At 41.4% G+C, this 16275-nt stretch overlaps 1 protein-coding gene across 6 annotated transcripts; it reads left to right on the forward strand.

Annotated features, from left to right (window-relative positions):
• Nucleotides 1-34: 34 nt before the first annotated feature.
• On the forward strand, nt 35-15972 carry POLL (DNA polymerase lambda). 6 transcript variants are annotated; one of them, XM_054984054.1, is made up of 9 exons: nt 35-91; nt 2918-3084; nt 3367-3664; nt 4332-4515; nt 5610-5918; nt 7449-7622; nt 8351-8479; nt 12466-12634; nt 13424-15972. In XM_054984054.1, exons 2-9 carry the CDS (start codon nt 2970-2972, stop codon nt 13786-13788), a joined length of 1743 nt encoding a protein of 580 aa, XP_054840029.1. In that variant the 5' UTR covers nt 35-91; nt 2918-2969; the 3' UTR covers nt 13789-15972. The 6 variants fall into 6 exon arrangements, with proteins under 6 accessions (XP_054840029.1, XP_054840031.1, XP_054840030.1 ...); XM_054984056.1 differs by having other exon boundaries at nt 8402-8479; XM_054984055.1 differs by having other exon boundaries at nt 3370-3664.
• The last annotated feature ends 303 nt before the right edge of the window (nt 15973-16275 follow it).

Genomic DNA, 16275 nt, shown 5'->3' on the forward strand with positions numbered 1-16275 from the left:
CAGGGCAACCGGCCTACACTTCCGCCTCGCTTGACCCGACCCGGAAAAGAATGTTGGGCTCGCGCCCTTCTTTCCCACAGTCTCTTCCTCGGTAAGTGAAATAAAACGCAAATAAATCTCGCCTCCCTCCCGCTTAGCTTGCGGCCTTGTTATCGTTCTCGCTACTAAACGAGAAGGGTGTTTGGGTTCTGGTTGGGCTGCCCCCACGGCCCTTCCCAGGCCAGGTCTCTTCCTTGTTGAAAGCACAGGAGAGGCCCGCCCTGGCAGCCTCTTCTTTGCTCACCATCAAATGATCGTTTACACCATCTCAGACTCGCAACATTTCATTAGCCGGCCTTAGCCGCGAAACGGGTTAAAAAGAAACCTCGGCAATTTCACACATAGAGGAGAATAAACTAGGTGGTAGAAATGATAGCATGCTTTCAGACTGGTGAATTCCAGCGTTGAATGCTTTACATTTTTTTAAAGGCCGTGCAAGTGGAAAATTAGCACAGCACGGAGAAAATCGGGACCCGCTCCCCCTTCCCCCCGCTGTTCTGTTTACACGGACTTTCCCCCCTAAGTACAGGAGCATTTCAAACCCGAAACTCCACCTACAATCTGAAGTGGGGCAGTTCATTCTACTACCTTAGCATTTTACTACATTCTCCTACATGTGAGAATCAGGCCTATGGTGTCACCAAACACACAGTTTCTCACCGAATCTACAGTCACAAAACCAAGGCTTGGGAGTAGGGGCAGGGCTTCCAGGCTGTGGTATTTAGGGGCTCTCTCAAACGGGGAAACATATGTTCTCCCAATTAGCTTCTAGGTGTCCCTGCATGAAGTCATGCTTTAACTTACTGCATTTTATCATCTGCATTTCTTGTTGATCCTGAAGGTGAACAATGCAAAAAGACCAATACAATACATGTTATCAGCAATGCAATAAAAATGGTTTACACAATTAAAGAACAATTTAATTGAGACAGTGTAATACAATAGCTTGTGTTTCACAAATTACAGGGTCCAATGGGTTTCACAATTAGAGAACAATGGTATAAAGATAGTATAACACATCTAATAAACAGTGCAGTATGAAGGTGGAAGGGAAAGAGCTATCTTAAGACTTTTACATAAAATGTCCCTGTTATTACCTTTATAAGAAGTGCCCTCCTGCATTATTCCCTTTTTTATTTATTTTATTTTATCATATTTATATTCCACCCTCCCCGCAAGCAGGCTCCAGGTTCCTATTCCCTTTATGAAAATGCTATCCTGGGCAGTTCTGTTTTTAGAGGTAGATGGCGCACATTTTAGAAAATGCTACATTTAGGGCTGCCATATTTTTCCCCACACAGAAAAATCGTGTATATCAAAAGTGTCATGATGATGATACATTTTTGGATATTCCCCACTTGGGAAATGTAGTTCCTACAAACAGAAAAACAGTATAACAAAGATGTCAAAAAGATGAAATGTGACAGGAGAACTCTGCAATTTGAATATTTATTTTAAAGAACAGGATGTAGGGAGAATTTGCTCTGCTAGTTTATCTCCAAATTTACTAGTGACTGCATTAAAAAAACCCTTAATTTTCTTTTTTATAACTACAAGTGATGCAAAATTTAAAAGTATTGACCATTGATATACAAAATCTTAAACAGAAGAAAGAAGCAAACTTAATAAAATTAAAAAGTTATTTTTAAATTGGTGTTTAAATCCTTCACTGCCATCATTAGCACCTTTTCTTAGAAATAAGGATAATTGATTTTATTTAGATTTACTCGCTAGTGAATGTGTTTAGGGTTCCATCCTAAATCACCCTATTTCAAATGTAACAGTCAACCCTCTGGATTACATTGGTTCCCCTTTTTTGAAATTTCTTTCCTTCTCTGTGAAAGTGGAGATGCCCCTCTAATTCAAGTTTCTAGTGCAACGGTACTGACTTTTTCATGGAGAGCCACATACACAATTACTATCAACCAAAAGAATCATGTTACTATTGTATGCCCTTGTGCCACCCCACCAAACTTGTAATGCAGTAATAAGATACAACTATCAATATTAAATATATATAGCCAATTCAATTATTCTTCTGGATCTTGAGTGAAGATAAATGCTTTTCTCTCTGCCTTCTTGCTGACTCCACATGAAGCACAGAGCAGGTCAAGAGAAAGAGTGAGATTGCCAGGGTGCCCAGAGGAGGAAGGCAAGCTGGTCGTGGAGAAAAGGGTGTAAAATCACCACACACACCCTTTAGCCAGCTTGCTTACAGTTTAGCTGTCCTGCTGTCCCTGTTTCAAAGTGGAAATTTCCTGCCAAATACAAATAGTCCAGCGCAATGACCTTGCTTATTTTCCTGGAACATTGGGCTGTTGCCCAAATTGGGAAATGGCGCTCAGAGCCATTGAGTGAGTATCATTGCTCTAGGGTAAACTTGTTTTTGAGTAACACTCTTCCATTCATCTACCACTGTTGCTGTAATATCCAATGATACCAAAACCCGGTTTCCTAAAGTGACAGCACTATTATGAAAGTGAAACGTAAAGAATCATGCCAACCAATCTTTGCATCTACCAGATTTTTAATCTTAATATGTTAGGTCTCAGGTGGGAGCCCCTGCCCTCCAGGCTCTCATTTACTGTAGAATATATATAGCATCCTCCAAACACTCAGCTGAACTCAAGTTACCTTATTGTATTTCTCATTTTTCTGGCTGGTTATTTGCCATTAGAGTTGGTCATAAGCAAAGATCATTGCAGAATTAAGGTATTCCATTAAACATGCTACTTCTGGACTAAAGGTTCTTGTAGGGCTTTGTGAAACAGTTGTTGTCATGGATCACAAAATGGCTGATCTTTCAGAGATGGGAGAGTCAGGAAATTGCTCAAACATATGTGTATGATTTTAGTAACTAAACTTTTGTATTTTCAAGATTTTCTTTAGTAAGCCTACTTATTCTGCATTGAGAGAGAGATCTGTGTTGTATGGAGCTTCAAGGAATTGTCAAAGCTTTCCCTAAACGAAAGAAGATCAAAGATGATTCACAGAGGGTGGGCCCCACAAAAGTCTTGAAAGGAGAAGAAACCAGAAATGTTCACCGTGAGTCTTCTGTTTCCTTCCCTGTCTTTGTTCTGGGACTTAGATTATGTGATGGCTTGCCCATGCTGTGTTTTAGATTAATATGGGTGAAGAGTTTGCTTTGCAAGAAGCTGCTTTACCCCTGAAGAGTTCAGTTGAATCACTGTGCGGTAACATCTTGGCTACATGCCACAGAACAGTTAGCCTTCTATATATTAGTTATGAGTTCAAACTGTCAGATTCTTGTGAGGTATTAAATCAGTCTCCACTCCACTGAGTCTCTTTCTCTATGGTTTTCCTTAGCAGGGTGGTTGGAACCAGTCATGGCCTATGTACTGCAAGCAGGGATGGGCCAGGCCAGGGCTGAGATCTTCCGCAAGCAGATCATTCAAAATGGGGGGAGTGTGTGCAGCCAGCTTTCGTCAGATGTGACACATGTTATATTGGATGAAGGCATGGATTGTAACAGGGCCTTCCGGCTCCTCAAACTAGCCAAGTTACCCCCAGGACTGCAACTGGTGAAGGCTTCCTGGCTGAGTTCATGTGTTGCAGAGCAAAAGATGTTGAGCACCAGTGGCTACAGTCTTTTCATCCCAGAAAGGTAGAAGTCTTTTCTGTATACTTTATTCAGTCCAAGTTGTAGATAGAAACTAAATTCTTCTGTTGGGATGGGAATGCACAGAGCAAAGTTGTGTTGTGCCTCCCTGCTATTTTGATTTTATGTTGTTTTGTGAAAAAGTTGTGTACCTGGCCTAGCGAAAGCAGAGGTATGAAATACATTGCAATCACATGTCCCAATACTTTTATCCACAATCTAATGGGTTAGTCAAATACAGTTAATTGAGTTATTTGATCATATCACCAATTGAATAATGAATATAAATTGTGGTATCTGTTTCTCTACTAGTGAATTTTTTGTTATGACTTGCAACAAACAGTATATCTGGTTCATAATCAGACACACTGTTTACTGCAAGTTGAAAAACAAATTAGGGTTAGTGCAAGGCAAAACCTACAATTTATAAAAAAAAAAATCATAAGAAAAGAGATTGTGCTACCAGGTAGCTGCATGTTATAACTGAGGAGTATTGACAGTGCCTTATGAATACAGGAAGCCAGGGTGGGTTAACATTGCTAGTGGCATGTGGAGGTGCAAGGACATTTAGCTACAGAGATAGTGCACAAGCTCCCTCTTTTTTTGCTTTCTCAAGCCATTGGATGTCTTCAAATCCAGTTACTGAGTTCCGTTGGATATTGATTCCTGGCAGGTACCTGGATGTGGCAGACGTATCAAAGAGGCAATCACAGTTTCTGGGTGAGAAGATCCAGTGCCAGATGGATGGTGCAGTCATGGAGCTAAAGGCTGAATCGCAGACGGGGCTCAGCTCTCCTTGCAGTGCAGCAAATTCCACAGGACAGTGGGAAGCCAAAGGGGCAGGTGTTTGCATACTGGTCAGTGGGCATCCCACGTTTGTGGTTTGAAGCAGTTTTGTAGGTTAGGCCAGGGATTTCCTAATAATCAAACTAGTATGAAGCTCCATCTAGAGTCAAGGGATACTCTCAGTGTTTGGAGTGAATGATGACAAACAGCTGATGTACTGTATAGATACAGCTACATGTTTCTTCTGAAAGGGGCAAATGAAACAAGCTTGTGTCCTTGTTGTAGGTGGGCCTCTCCTGAAAGTTCATAATATGTACTTTCCTGAATTACTCTGGGTGTGGATCAGCATCAAGCTTGGCTTCGTCTACCCATGAACTATAGGAAAATGAATAAAGAACATTTAGCAAGTTGTTTCCGTGATTAAGATGCATGGCCTGCTATCTGATCATGTGGTTATCTGGGTTTGCAAACCTATTGAGGCAGCCATTTGACAACCAAACATTAATCTCTTTCTGCTGTGGGCTAAGAGACCTATATTCAAAATTAACATCAGCTAGTAGGCTATTTAATTGTGGTGTATAACTCCTGAATAGCAAAAACATACTGCATCTTGACCAGAACTTAATGAATGTCTACTTTATTTTTTTTTTACTTTACTCTATTACATCCTTTGTGTTCCCTTGTCAAAAGAATGCCCAGTTTGTTCATTATAGAATGTTGTTGCCCTCTAGTGGCTGCAGGATGGAGAAGTAAAGTATGCTGCTATCATGCTGCTGTAGGTTAGGACAACATGCCTCATACATGTTCACATGCATACTCAATTTGATAATCTAAGAGTAGCCACAGCATTTTATTCACCCAACAGCCACTTGCATTTCCTTATTTATTTATTTAGAAAATTTATACGTTGCCTCTCCAGAGACCTGCTTGAGGTGGCTTATTATCCTTAAAAGATATTCACTATAACTTGGGAAAGAAAAGGGGAATGTGCAAATGTAAGTTTGACTGATGTTCATTGCATTTCACACTGGTCCTGCCTAAGTATTGGTATAGACCTTTTAGGACTAAACAGTGCCTAGCATTTTAGAGTCTTGTCTGCTTGGAACATTGTGAGCCAATTGTGATGGCTGTATTTTATTGCTTTCTGTACTGTCTCTGTCTAAAGAGGGCCTCTGATGATGAGGGAAGTGAAGGGGAAGACCCTGACATCGCTCAAGGAGAGCTGGAGGCATTGAGGTCAGGCCGAGATCTGAACATTTCTTCTGGAGACTCTTCAATGGCATTTCCCACTGGAAAATGGGTTTGTGCTCTGTCTTCTGAAAGCAAGGAGATTAATCAGAATCCGTGCATTACGGAGAAGCTGGAGGTGCTGGCAAAAGCTTACTCTGTCCAGGGGGACAAGTGGCGGGCTTTAGGTTACTCCAAAGCCATTAATGCACTCAAGAGCTACCCCAAACCAGTCATGTCCTACCAGGTAACTAGGCTAGGAGCAAGGGCTTGAAATTTTTGTCATGTACAGTTCTACTTTTCTTTCAAATATCAGTAGCTTCCTGTTGATGGGAGTAAGTGCAATGCAAAGGGAATAGTTGTTGAATATGTGGGGTAGCCAATTTCCTTCTTTTCTGTGTCACATGCGTAGCTCCCAGTTGTTGTTTACATTGTAGAATTGGGCTAGGAGTTCTGCTGCTCTGCAAGTTTGTAAGAGCAAAGGCGCTTACAGCCTGCCTCTGCTTGCTTACTACTATTATTGAATTATGGTTTGGGCTGCTGTACCAATAGTAAGTGGAGAAATAAAATTTCTGAACATCTTGCATCCGTGGATTTTTGTTTTGTTTTTGTTTTCTGGGGAAAACGGAAATGTGAAGAAAAAATGAAATATATGCAATATTGTCTTCTCAAACTTATACTTACTTTACTTCTATAAAAAGTATATAACTTAGTTTACATATAAAAAGTAGCACTTGGCACATTTCTGAAATTTACAAGTATGAATGCCTTAGTTTTCTACAAGCGGAATTGCTGAGTAGCCAGTGCTGAAAAGAGTCACAAACTGCTGCATGCTATGCTATCTTCAGCCTGTGTATCTTAGTTTTTGTAATTCGAGAGGTAGGAAAAAATAAAAATGGAAAATAGAAATCACAGATTTTGTACCAAACAAAAACCAGTGTATTATTTGGACAGAAACAATATAATTCAGTAACAGTAGGACTAGCAGCCACTAAAATGTTGAGTTAAACTTTAAAGCGCGCTGACCTTTTCAATAGTTTATTATTAGACACACTATATTGTCTTTTGAGTATGTATGTAGTATACACAAGAATCGTTACCAATGCTTTAAATTATCTTACATAAAATATTCATATTGTACATTTTGAATGAGTAAAACCTTGTCTTAAAAGCATTTCACTCATTCCGAAAGAGAAACTGTTTCATAGATTTTTTTAAAATGTGTTTTTGCCCATATTTCAAATTTTTCTTTAGAAGAATTGAAAAATAGTTCTTGGGCAAAAACAGGCTTTTCTTGAATTTTTTCAGACCTTGACCTCTTTCAGAAGCAATATTATGCCACAGAAATCCTTGTGTTTTAAAATGAAAACTGCTGGAGTTTTTCCCCCACTCTGCCCACCAAAAATCTCACAGACAAGCTCTGAGATCGCATTACTGGGAAGAAAAAAAGACTCATTGCCCTTGTAAAGGATTCCCTTACTTGGAAACTGAAGCTTGGTACGCAAGCTACAAATATAATTTCAGATGGGTAGCCATGTTGGTCTGCAGTTGAACAGCAAGATTCAAGTCCAGTAACACCTTAAAAGCCAGCAAGATTTTCAGGGTACAAATTTTCAAGTGTTAAAGCTCCTTTTTGACTCTCAAAAACTTATACCCTGAAAATCTTGTTGGTCCTTTAAGTTGCCTCTGAACTTGAATCTATCTAAGCTACAAATATGTAAAATTTTCCTAGTGGATCAGGTTTTAAGCCTTTCTTCTGGCCAACTGTTTCTTCCAGGAAGCCTGTAAGATCCCTGGGATTGGGAAGCAGATGGCAGAGAAGATTGTGGAGATCCTGGAGAGTGGACATCTACGCAAGCTGGACCACATAAATGAGAGTGTGTCAGTACTGGAAGTATTTTCCAATATCTGGGGAGCAGGAGTCAAGACGGCTCAGCTATGGTACCAGCAGGTAATTTTCTCTGAACAATATGAGGCACTGCTAAAGTTTCTTCTGTATTTGTTACCTATTTTGTTTGCATTGTGGTACAAATGTTAGGGCAATCTGTAGGAATTTGCATCTTACTTACAGCCGTTTTCTTGCCAGGAAGATTGGAGATTTGCAACTAATTGGGTTAAGCAGCAAATCTCTCTTGTGCCCATCCTTGCTATCACTCAGGTTAAAATTGAGAGGAGGCTGGGGGAAGTCTTCACTCACTAAGCAGGGGACAACAATGGTGAGAGACAGATCGAAGTAGGGCTTCGGAAGATCACTGGAATGGTTCATAATGGGAATAGGCGATACTTATGTATATCAACCTTAATTTCTTTGTAATTAGTAGCAACATTGTGTCATTCTTCAATCTCCCAACTATTTATTGCGATAGAGCTATGTAGTGTCACCATCTTGGTTAATCTTTTGCCTTTCTTCCTTGGAAATACTCTCTTTTTGACAGCTTGGTTTTGGTAGTGCCCTACTTGAAAGAAGCAATAATTCACATGCGGGGAGGTACCCTTTCCCCGCTACAAATGGTTTGCAAATACTAAGCTGAAGATAGGATAATCAAATAAGGAAGTCTGTCCTGATTCCTTACTCCAGTCTCACGTGACAGAGCTCAGGTTTATATAGGAACAAACAGTATCTCTTAGAGGAGGAATTATCAGAAGCGGTCTGTCTGAGTGTCCCATGTGCTTGGGTAGGGTTTTCGCAATCTGGATGACATCCGCATGAAGGCCTCTCTCACCACCCAGCAGGCTATTGGTTTGAAGCACTACAATGACTTTTTGGAACGCATGCCACGGGAAGAAGCTGCAGAAATTGAGCAGACTGTGAGTATCTCATTTTCATGTAAGGATTGTGAACAGGGCCAAAAGGTGATACTCTCATTTCACCAAAGTTGAGTGGTGCTTGGTTCACATGCAAAATCTACTTAATGTCTTTCTTTTGGTGACTTGGTGACATCAATATTCTAAATGTCTTCTACTTTCCAGTTTAGTAAATCCCAAAGAAAACGTACTTTTATTTATTTATTTTTAAGCTGCCATGATGGCTAATTACTCAGTTTTGCATAGAAGTTGGTTGCTTGTATGGGCTGCGTTTCTGTTCCTAACCAGCTTTGGGTGATGTATGTGTGAATGTGTATGTGCACGTGTGTGCAAAACTGGGTCTGCCCTGTACTCTTGGAGGCATAGATGCTGCATCAAATGAAAAATGGGGATCAGACTGGCTTCTTGAATTGGGAGCTTAATTATTTGGCAAAGGGCTCAGGCTAATTCCTGTCTCCGTCATTCCTGGCTGTTAAGTTTGGCACTCATTGCTGCAGGATACTCTGCCCCTAAGCTTGGAACCATTACTCTTTATCAAAGTTTTTACCAAAGGCAAGATGATCTTTTAATTTTCTGGGAGTGAAAGAGAGGAATGGGACTATGATCTCCATGTGGATCCAATCCCACAGTGACTTCAAGAGATCATTTCTCCCTGGGAGACAAGATTGCAGTGTGTATCAGGGACAATTGACTGTTGGGGCATGCTTCATCTTCATGCTTAGTGTTCTTACATGAGTTGTGTTTAATGTGAAGTTCCTTATGGTTAGATTTTCCTGGCAGATGAAATGAGAATGGAGAAAAGCCATGCCCTGTCTTACGCTGTCTCTCAGCTGATGGATTGCCACAGTCTGTGCTTTGCAGAACCTGTGAGCTTTGTGTTAACTTTCTCTTGAGCTAACCTATAATTCAGTCTATCTTTGAAGTACTTCCCTTTCTTAATGTTGCTGTTGTAAACTGGCAGCTCTCATCCCTGTCTTTGTTAGCCCGTGACTTGTTATACCATCCTTCTGCAAATGAGTTCTTGGATGTCATTTGAACATGTTGTTGGCATGTAAGAAGATCTTAACCATGTGATCTTTTACATGTTCAGCATCTCATCAACACTGGGCTCTCAGATGCTTTGCGTGCATGTTTAGAACAACCGAGATTCATAGTCTGAGCAGGCATTGCTCTGGTATCCTAATGTTGCACACACTGCGGTGTTGTTTAATTGAGATGACTAAGAATATGGATAAGTTCTTCTTACATGACAGTATCATGTTTAAATCAGTCCACAGAGGGCATCATAAAAAGGCAGTGCTTTAGTAACATCTTGTGAATTCCTGTGGTGCATGTCATGGAGTATAACAACAACAGCAGCAACAACATTTGATTTATATACTGCCCTTCAGGATAAATTAATAGCACACATCGCACATCAGAGCAGTTTACAAAGTATATTATTATCATCCCCACAACAATCACCCTGTGAGGTAGGTGGGGCTGAGAGAACTCTGGGAGAGCTGTGACTGACCTAAGGTCACCTAGCTGGCTTCAAGTGGAGGAGTGGGGAATCAAACCTGATTCTCCAGAATTAGAGTCCTGCTGCTCTTAATCACTACACCAAACTGGTAGTGGATAGAGAGATCTTTTTCTTCATCTCCCGCAATACTAGAACTTGGGGGCATTCACTGAAGTTATTGACAGATAAAAAGAAATACTTCTTTAATCAACGAGCACTTAAACTGTGGAATTCACTGCCAGTAGAAGTGGTGATGGCCATGAGCATATATAGTTTAAAAGGGGGTTAGAGTCATCAAGTCCATCAGTGACTGCTAGCCATGTAACTCAAGGGAGCCTTCCATAAACAGAGGCAGCAAACCCCTTAACACCAGTGTTGGGAGGCAGCATCAGTGTCTTTATGCTCTTTGGTGACTCTACAGGGCAACTGATTGGCCACTGTGAAACAGGATGTTGGACGCTCTACTTACGTTCATGGTGGGTAAAGGAAGTTTTGCTGGCATTGTCCCTTTTCCTTCTCTTTTGTGGGTTCAACTGGGATTGGGTCGTGGCCTCATAGAGGCTGGTAGGCAACTAATAAAAATGTTTGCATTGTAAGGCACAGGCTCTTGGGCCTAAGCCATTGGTGCTTTTTCCGTTGCTTCCCCTGCTTGCCAAAATAACCATGGCAGCACTGGGCAGCATGACACTGTCACTCAGTCACAGTGCTTGCTCCAGAAGAATACTAGTTGCCAGGTAGAGCATCACCCTCTGTTCAGGATTAAAGTTCTTTTGGGAACTTTGGCGCTTGGGAGTTGACCTATTGTGGGTTTGATGGGATTACCTATCACTTTGCCCCCCTTGGAGAAGAGAGGAGAGAATGAGAGGATTAGCTGCTGTCTGTCTTGAGTTCCAAGGTGGTGGGATACACCAGTGTGGTGCTGGCTTGCTTTCAAGAAAACCTCATTGATGATGTAAAACAGGCAGAGGGAAGAGATCTGCATTAGAAAAGCCATGAGGCTATTCCAAATGTTGTGGGGCAAAGGTTAATGGGTTTATCCCTCACTAATGAAGGATGATCCTGGACACTGACAAGGGACACTCAGCAGCCCCCCCCCCCCTTCATCCACTATGTTCTGATCTGGCAGTCATGTCTCTGTTTACTAAGATGGATGATTTGCAGCTGCTGGTCTGATTGGCATCCTAATACCCATAACCCTGTATACTGAAATCACCATCAAATACTTCTTTAATGGAGCCATCAGAGCTGAGTCAGTGAAGGGGAGCTGCTGGATGGGGTGGTATGGCTCCTGTGCTATGAGGGTTGAGAGTGCCAGCACTTTGCCTGCTCTAGACTTTGTACACAGCTCTACAGCTCTAGAGCTTCTCCTTGGCAGAACTTCTGAAAAGCCCTGCAGAAGGCCATGCCAGAGTTAGCCAGCTTGTCATTTTGGCTCATCTGAGTGGCTTTGGAGCTGGGGGTGGTTACTATGGCGCACTCACCTTACTACTACTACTCTTGTTTTCTCTTCCTGTGTAAACAACAACAGCAAAGGTTTTGTGCACCTGTTTCTTCACTGATGCCTATTGTCACTTTGGACAAAGCACTTCGTTTGGAATCTGCGTCTCCAGCTGTACAGCCAGGATAACATCTCTTGTTTGGAAGGATTTTTGCTGTCAGCCTGCAAGACTGCAAAAGAACATAGCTGAAGTGTTTTTCTATGATTCAAAGACTCAGCATACTGAATTATTTCATTTTAAAAGGAAAATTGGGATGTATATCCCTAGTAGTTTTTAAGATAACCTGGTGAATTTCTAGTGAATTCCATGAGATTGTAATGGGGCTGAACACAATTTTCTGTAGTCAAGAGGCAAAGCAACGTCTTAGGTCTTTGCTCAACCCCTTGTCTAGCCAAAGTAAAGTACATTATTCAGAATAAGAAATTAAATGTACTTTTGTTTGATTTGCATAATGTATGTGTGTAACTGAATTCAGCTTTCTCACACAGGATTTGGATTATGGTAGCACAAAGTATTATTATTTGCATAAAATGCTGAGTAGCTGAGTCTTGCTTGAGGTTACTTCCAGGGTGTAAACTTTTTTTGTGAATGCAGAAGCTGCTGTTCTCCAGAATTCTGTGCTGTGTGCTATAGACCACTGTGTTGAGATTGGACAAGCCAGAGCCATCAATAATGATCAGATTGAATAAGCAGAAATATGGCTTCACATCCCTCTAAGCTGCTGTAGCACAGTGGTTAAGTGGTTTTGCTGCAAATCAGCACTCTACTGGTTCAATTCCCACTACTTTAATGAGCTCAGCAGGTGGCCTTGTGTAAGCCATTCCTCTCAGCCCTAGCTCCCCAGCTGTATTGTGAGGATAATAATAACACTCACTTGTTCACCGCTCTGGATGAGACAGTAATCTGTCTAGAAGAGTGGCATATAAGCACAGTTATGATGATGATGACGATGACAGTGACAATGACGATGACGTTTTCTTTTCTTGAAGGTTAGAGAAGCTGCCCAGTCTATCAAACCTGGACTGGTGTGTGTGGCATGTGGCTCATTCCGACGGGGCAAGTCCACCTGTGGTGATGTGGATGTGTTAGTGACCCACCCAGATGGGCACTCTCACCAAGGAGTATTCAGCAAACTGCTTGAGAGTCTTCGGAGAACTGGTATGAGGATATCAGCATGGACTATAAAATGGTTAGGAATACTGGCATATGCTGCTGCATCCTTTTGTGCTGTGGAAGCCCTTTGAAATAGCAAGGATAACAACCCAGAGGAGCCATTGGTGCTAGTATGTTGAGTTGGTCTGACAGTTATTTGTAGTGCTGAAAGCATCAATTTCTGATGTTTTATTAGGTGGAATTAACTTACCCTCTTCTTAAAGACAGCTGGAACATATAAATGGTTGTTGATACAGCAGCTTGCATGGAGAGCTGTAAGATCATACACAGGGAGACTTTATATGGCTTGCCATAATTTTAACAGTACATATTATTCAGTTCTTGGGATTTTCCTTTGTAGAGATGTTAAGACCTGCTGGAATTTCATCTGTTCTTACATCCTATTAACATGAGGCCCATAGTGAGCAGAACGTGGCTCAATTACCAACCAGGTTCATTCTGGCCTGTATGTGCCAAGATCACACATCTCTCCATCCATTCCTTTAAGTCTTGCCCATCTCCAAGGTACTGGCCTAGAGATGTCCCTGAAGGAACAGAAATGCTAGTAACTCTGACAGAGTAGTGCAGGACCTCATGTAGGACACCATGAACTGTTTCTGGTGACAATGTATCTCCCAGGATCATTTCAAAATGATATTGGTCAGGCAAAGCCCGGTACTGGTGTTAGCAAGGAAGGAACCCTAGAACAAATTTAGAAATGGGGAAGGATTATAGCCCTTTGCAGTCATCCAGACAACCTGTCATCTCCTCAGTGATTTATGCCTTTCTTCTTAGGGTTTCTTACAGATGACTTGGTGAGTCAAGAGGACAATGGCAACCAGAAGAAGTACCTGGGAGTGTGCTGTCTGCCAGGCCGAGACCATCGCCACCGGCGTCTTGACATCATTGTGGTGCCCTACACTGAGTTTGCTTGTGCCCTGCTGTACTTCACAGGGTCAGCCCACTTCAACCGTTCTATGCGGGCTTTGGCCAGGACAAAGGGCATGAGTCTGTCGGAGCATGCCCTCAACAGTGGTGTAGTTCGAGGACCTGGTGGCCTCAAAACAGGGTCTGGAGTTGTTCTTCCCACTGTCACTGAGAAAGATGTATTTATGCATTTGGGGCTTCCTTTTCGGGAACCACATGAGAGGGACTGGTAATGGAAGAAAGTGATGGGTTTGCGTGCAGCTCTTACAGTGCCCTTCAACACAGAGGCTCATCTGGTTTCCCTAATGAATATTTGTGTGTACTCAAGGCAAACAATGAACTCTTTTCTGGTCATTGAGTTTCTTGTTTGGGAAAAGCCCAAGATTCTGAATGTATTTAACTGGCTTTGATTGTACTGAGGTCACTAATCTCACTCCAGTAGATTAGTATAAGTATGAATGAGGAAATTATTGTAAAGCATTTTGCACACTGGAAATGCCATTTAAAGGGTCTAATAGGAAGAATGGGGGGAGTGCATAGATTTTAAATTATAGATTTAAAAACATTTTGCAAAAGACATTGTTCCTGTGAAAGCTGCTAGTATGCCAACATGGTGTAGTGGTTAGGGTATTGGACTCAGATCTGGGAGACCCAGGTTTGAATCTCCACTCTGCTATGGAAGCTTGCTAGGTAACCTTGGGTCAGTTTCATACCCTCAGCCTAACCTACCTCACAGGGTTGTTGTGAGGATAAAATAGAGATGAGGAGAATGAAGTAAGCTACTTTGGGTCCCCATTGAAGAGAAAAGTAGGGTATAAATGAAGTAAATAGGCTGGGTTTTAAAGTGTTCAGACAATTGAAGACTTCCCAAATGGTAATACTGCCCCACCACTAATATAGATGTGTTTATTTGCATAATAAATACTGATCATAGAAGTAGTTTTCCTTGCAGGATTAGGAATTGTTTGTCAGTACACCCATAAGGAGGGTAAAGACAGATTGCTGTATGGAATATAGACACTACAGCTGGGCAAATTAGGACAGAATAACTAGGAAGGTGCTTTATTAGCGCTAAGAAAAATTGGCAGTGAAAGATTCAGTTTATCTGGCTTTTAAAAGGAAATTGGAGGAACATGTTTCAGGAATGCTTTAGGTGTAGCTTGAGCTAAAAGTTCAAGATACTAAGATAAACCAATTTCTGTGTTAATTAATTATAACTAATTAAATTAGCAGGGCTCAGAAGTCCTACCCCGACCACCAGAACTGCTGCTCAGATGTGCTTATGTTACTGAAATCTGTCCAGGCATTGCCTACATGCTTCCAAGCCTGTCTTCACTACCTTGAGGGCTAGTACCTTAGTTTTTTCATCTCTCTAAAAAGCTGCAATTTTGGTCCAGTGCTGCCTTTTGTACCTGTATGATATAGAAACGTAGATACCTAGAGTAAGGAAAAAACATCTAGGATCCTTGGCCAATCTGACATGGAGGAAAATTCCTTCCTGACTCCAAAGTGGCAATCACCATTACCTTAAGCACATAAAATAGGCCACCAGAACGGAGCACTGGTTTGTCCATTGGTGCCCTCCCTCTCATGGTCTGCCTAAGTTCATACTGAGTCACAGAATCAGCATTACTGACAGATGGCCATCTAGTCCCTGCTTAAAAGACCTCAAAGAAGGATAGCCCAGGATGCAAATTGTAGGACACATCTTTGCTCTGGATCATATATAGAACTAAAATTTTGAGCAGGGTGATGGCGGGATGCAACTCTATTGGAATTCTACTTGTTTTCAAATTTCTGAAATCGTTACCCAATTGCATTGTTTGTTGAATGTCCCAGCTGTTGATTGTGTTGTCTGACACTGTGTAATCCACCTTGAGTCTCAGTGAGAAAGGGGGACTATAAATAATGCAAATAAATAAATACAAAGTGTCATCCCAGCTGGAAAGACCAAACCTTGTGGAGAAACTGGATCCAGAGCTTTTTCATCCCCTCCTGTAACAAGTACTTGTTGTCATCCATGGTATGCAATGTGTAATTAATGTCTGTAACGTGCTGATGGCCCATGACTTTAAAAGGGGGGTATTAGACAGATTCGTGGAGAGTTGGTCCAGCAATGGCTAGGAGTTGTGATGGCTAAATGGAGCAGTGCAGGGAGGACAATGGCTTTCTGGCCATATGAGTGGGCTTTTCAGGGGAATAATGTAGGCCACTTTTGGAATACTGACCTAGCTAGAGCCTTGGTCTAATTCAGCAGTGTTGTTCTTATACAGTTAAGTTTCTAGACTTTCCTGAATATATCCTAAGGCTCCAGCTTAACACTAGTGGATGTATTTAACATTGTTCCTTTATACTCACTACTGTTGGAAACAAATAATGTTGTAGTCTTTGAAAGGCAATAAAAATCTTTTCCCATTTTTAAAAGTTCTTTTATAAATAACATTCTTGGTTGGAATAACGATGGAATTGTGATGAAAACCTGATTAATTTAACAGACTGAAAGGGTGGCTTGATCTGGTTTAAAAGAAAAAATCTTTTTTCCAGAGAAGAGACTATTTAAGATCTACAAGGGAAATGCAGAACAAGAAACTGTATACAGAAGCTCAACCAATGAAGAACAGTGCTTGTTTGCAGCTGGTTTCTGTGGCTAGTATGCTTGGGGCTGATGACACCATATTGCATTTTCTGAAGCCCTACCACCATTTTTAATGTGAATAGTA

This window comes from Eublepharis macularius, chromosome 6 (genome assembly GCF_028583425.1).
Source record: "Eublepharis macularius isolate TG4126 chromosome 6, MPM_Emac_v1.0, whole genome shotgun sequence".
NCBI lineage: Eukaryota > Metazoa > Chordata > Lepidosauria > Squamata > Eublepharidae > Eublepharis > Eublepharis macularius.

What these genes read in the sequence shown, in the direction of transcription:
- POLL (XM_054984054.1), top strand. Translation starts at nt 2,970, where the DNA reads ATGGAGCTTCAAGGAATTGTCAAAGCTTTCCCTAAACGAAAGAAGATC. An exon ending in AGTCTTTTCATCCCAGAAAG is followed by an intron (nt 3,665 to 4,331) that starts GTAGAAGTCTTT and finishes GATTCCTGGCAG; the next exon opens with GTACCTGGATGTGGCAGACG. An exon ending in AACCAGTCATGTCCTACCAG is followed by an intron (nt 5,919 to 7,448) that starts GTAACTAGGCTA and finishes TGTTTCTTCCAG; the next exon opens with GAAGCCTGTAAGATCCCTGG.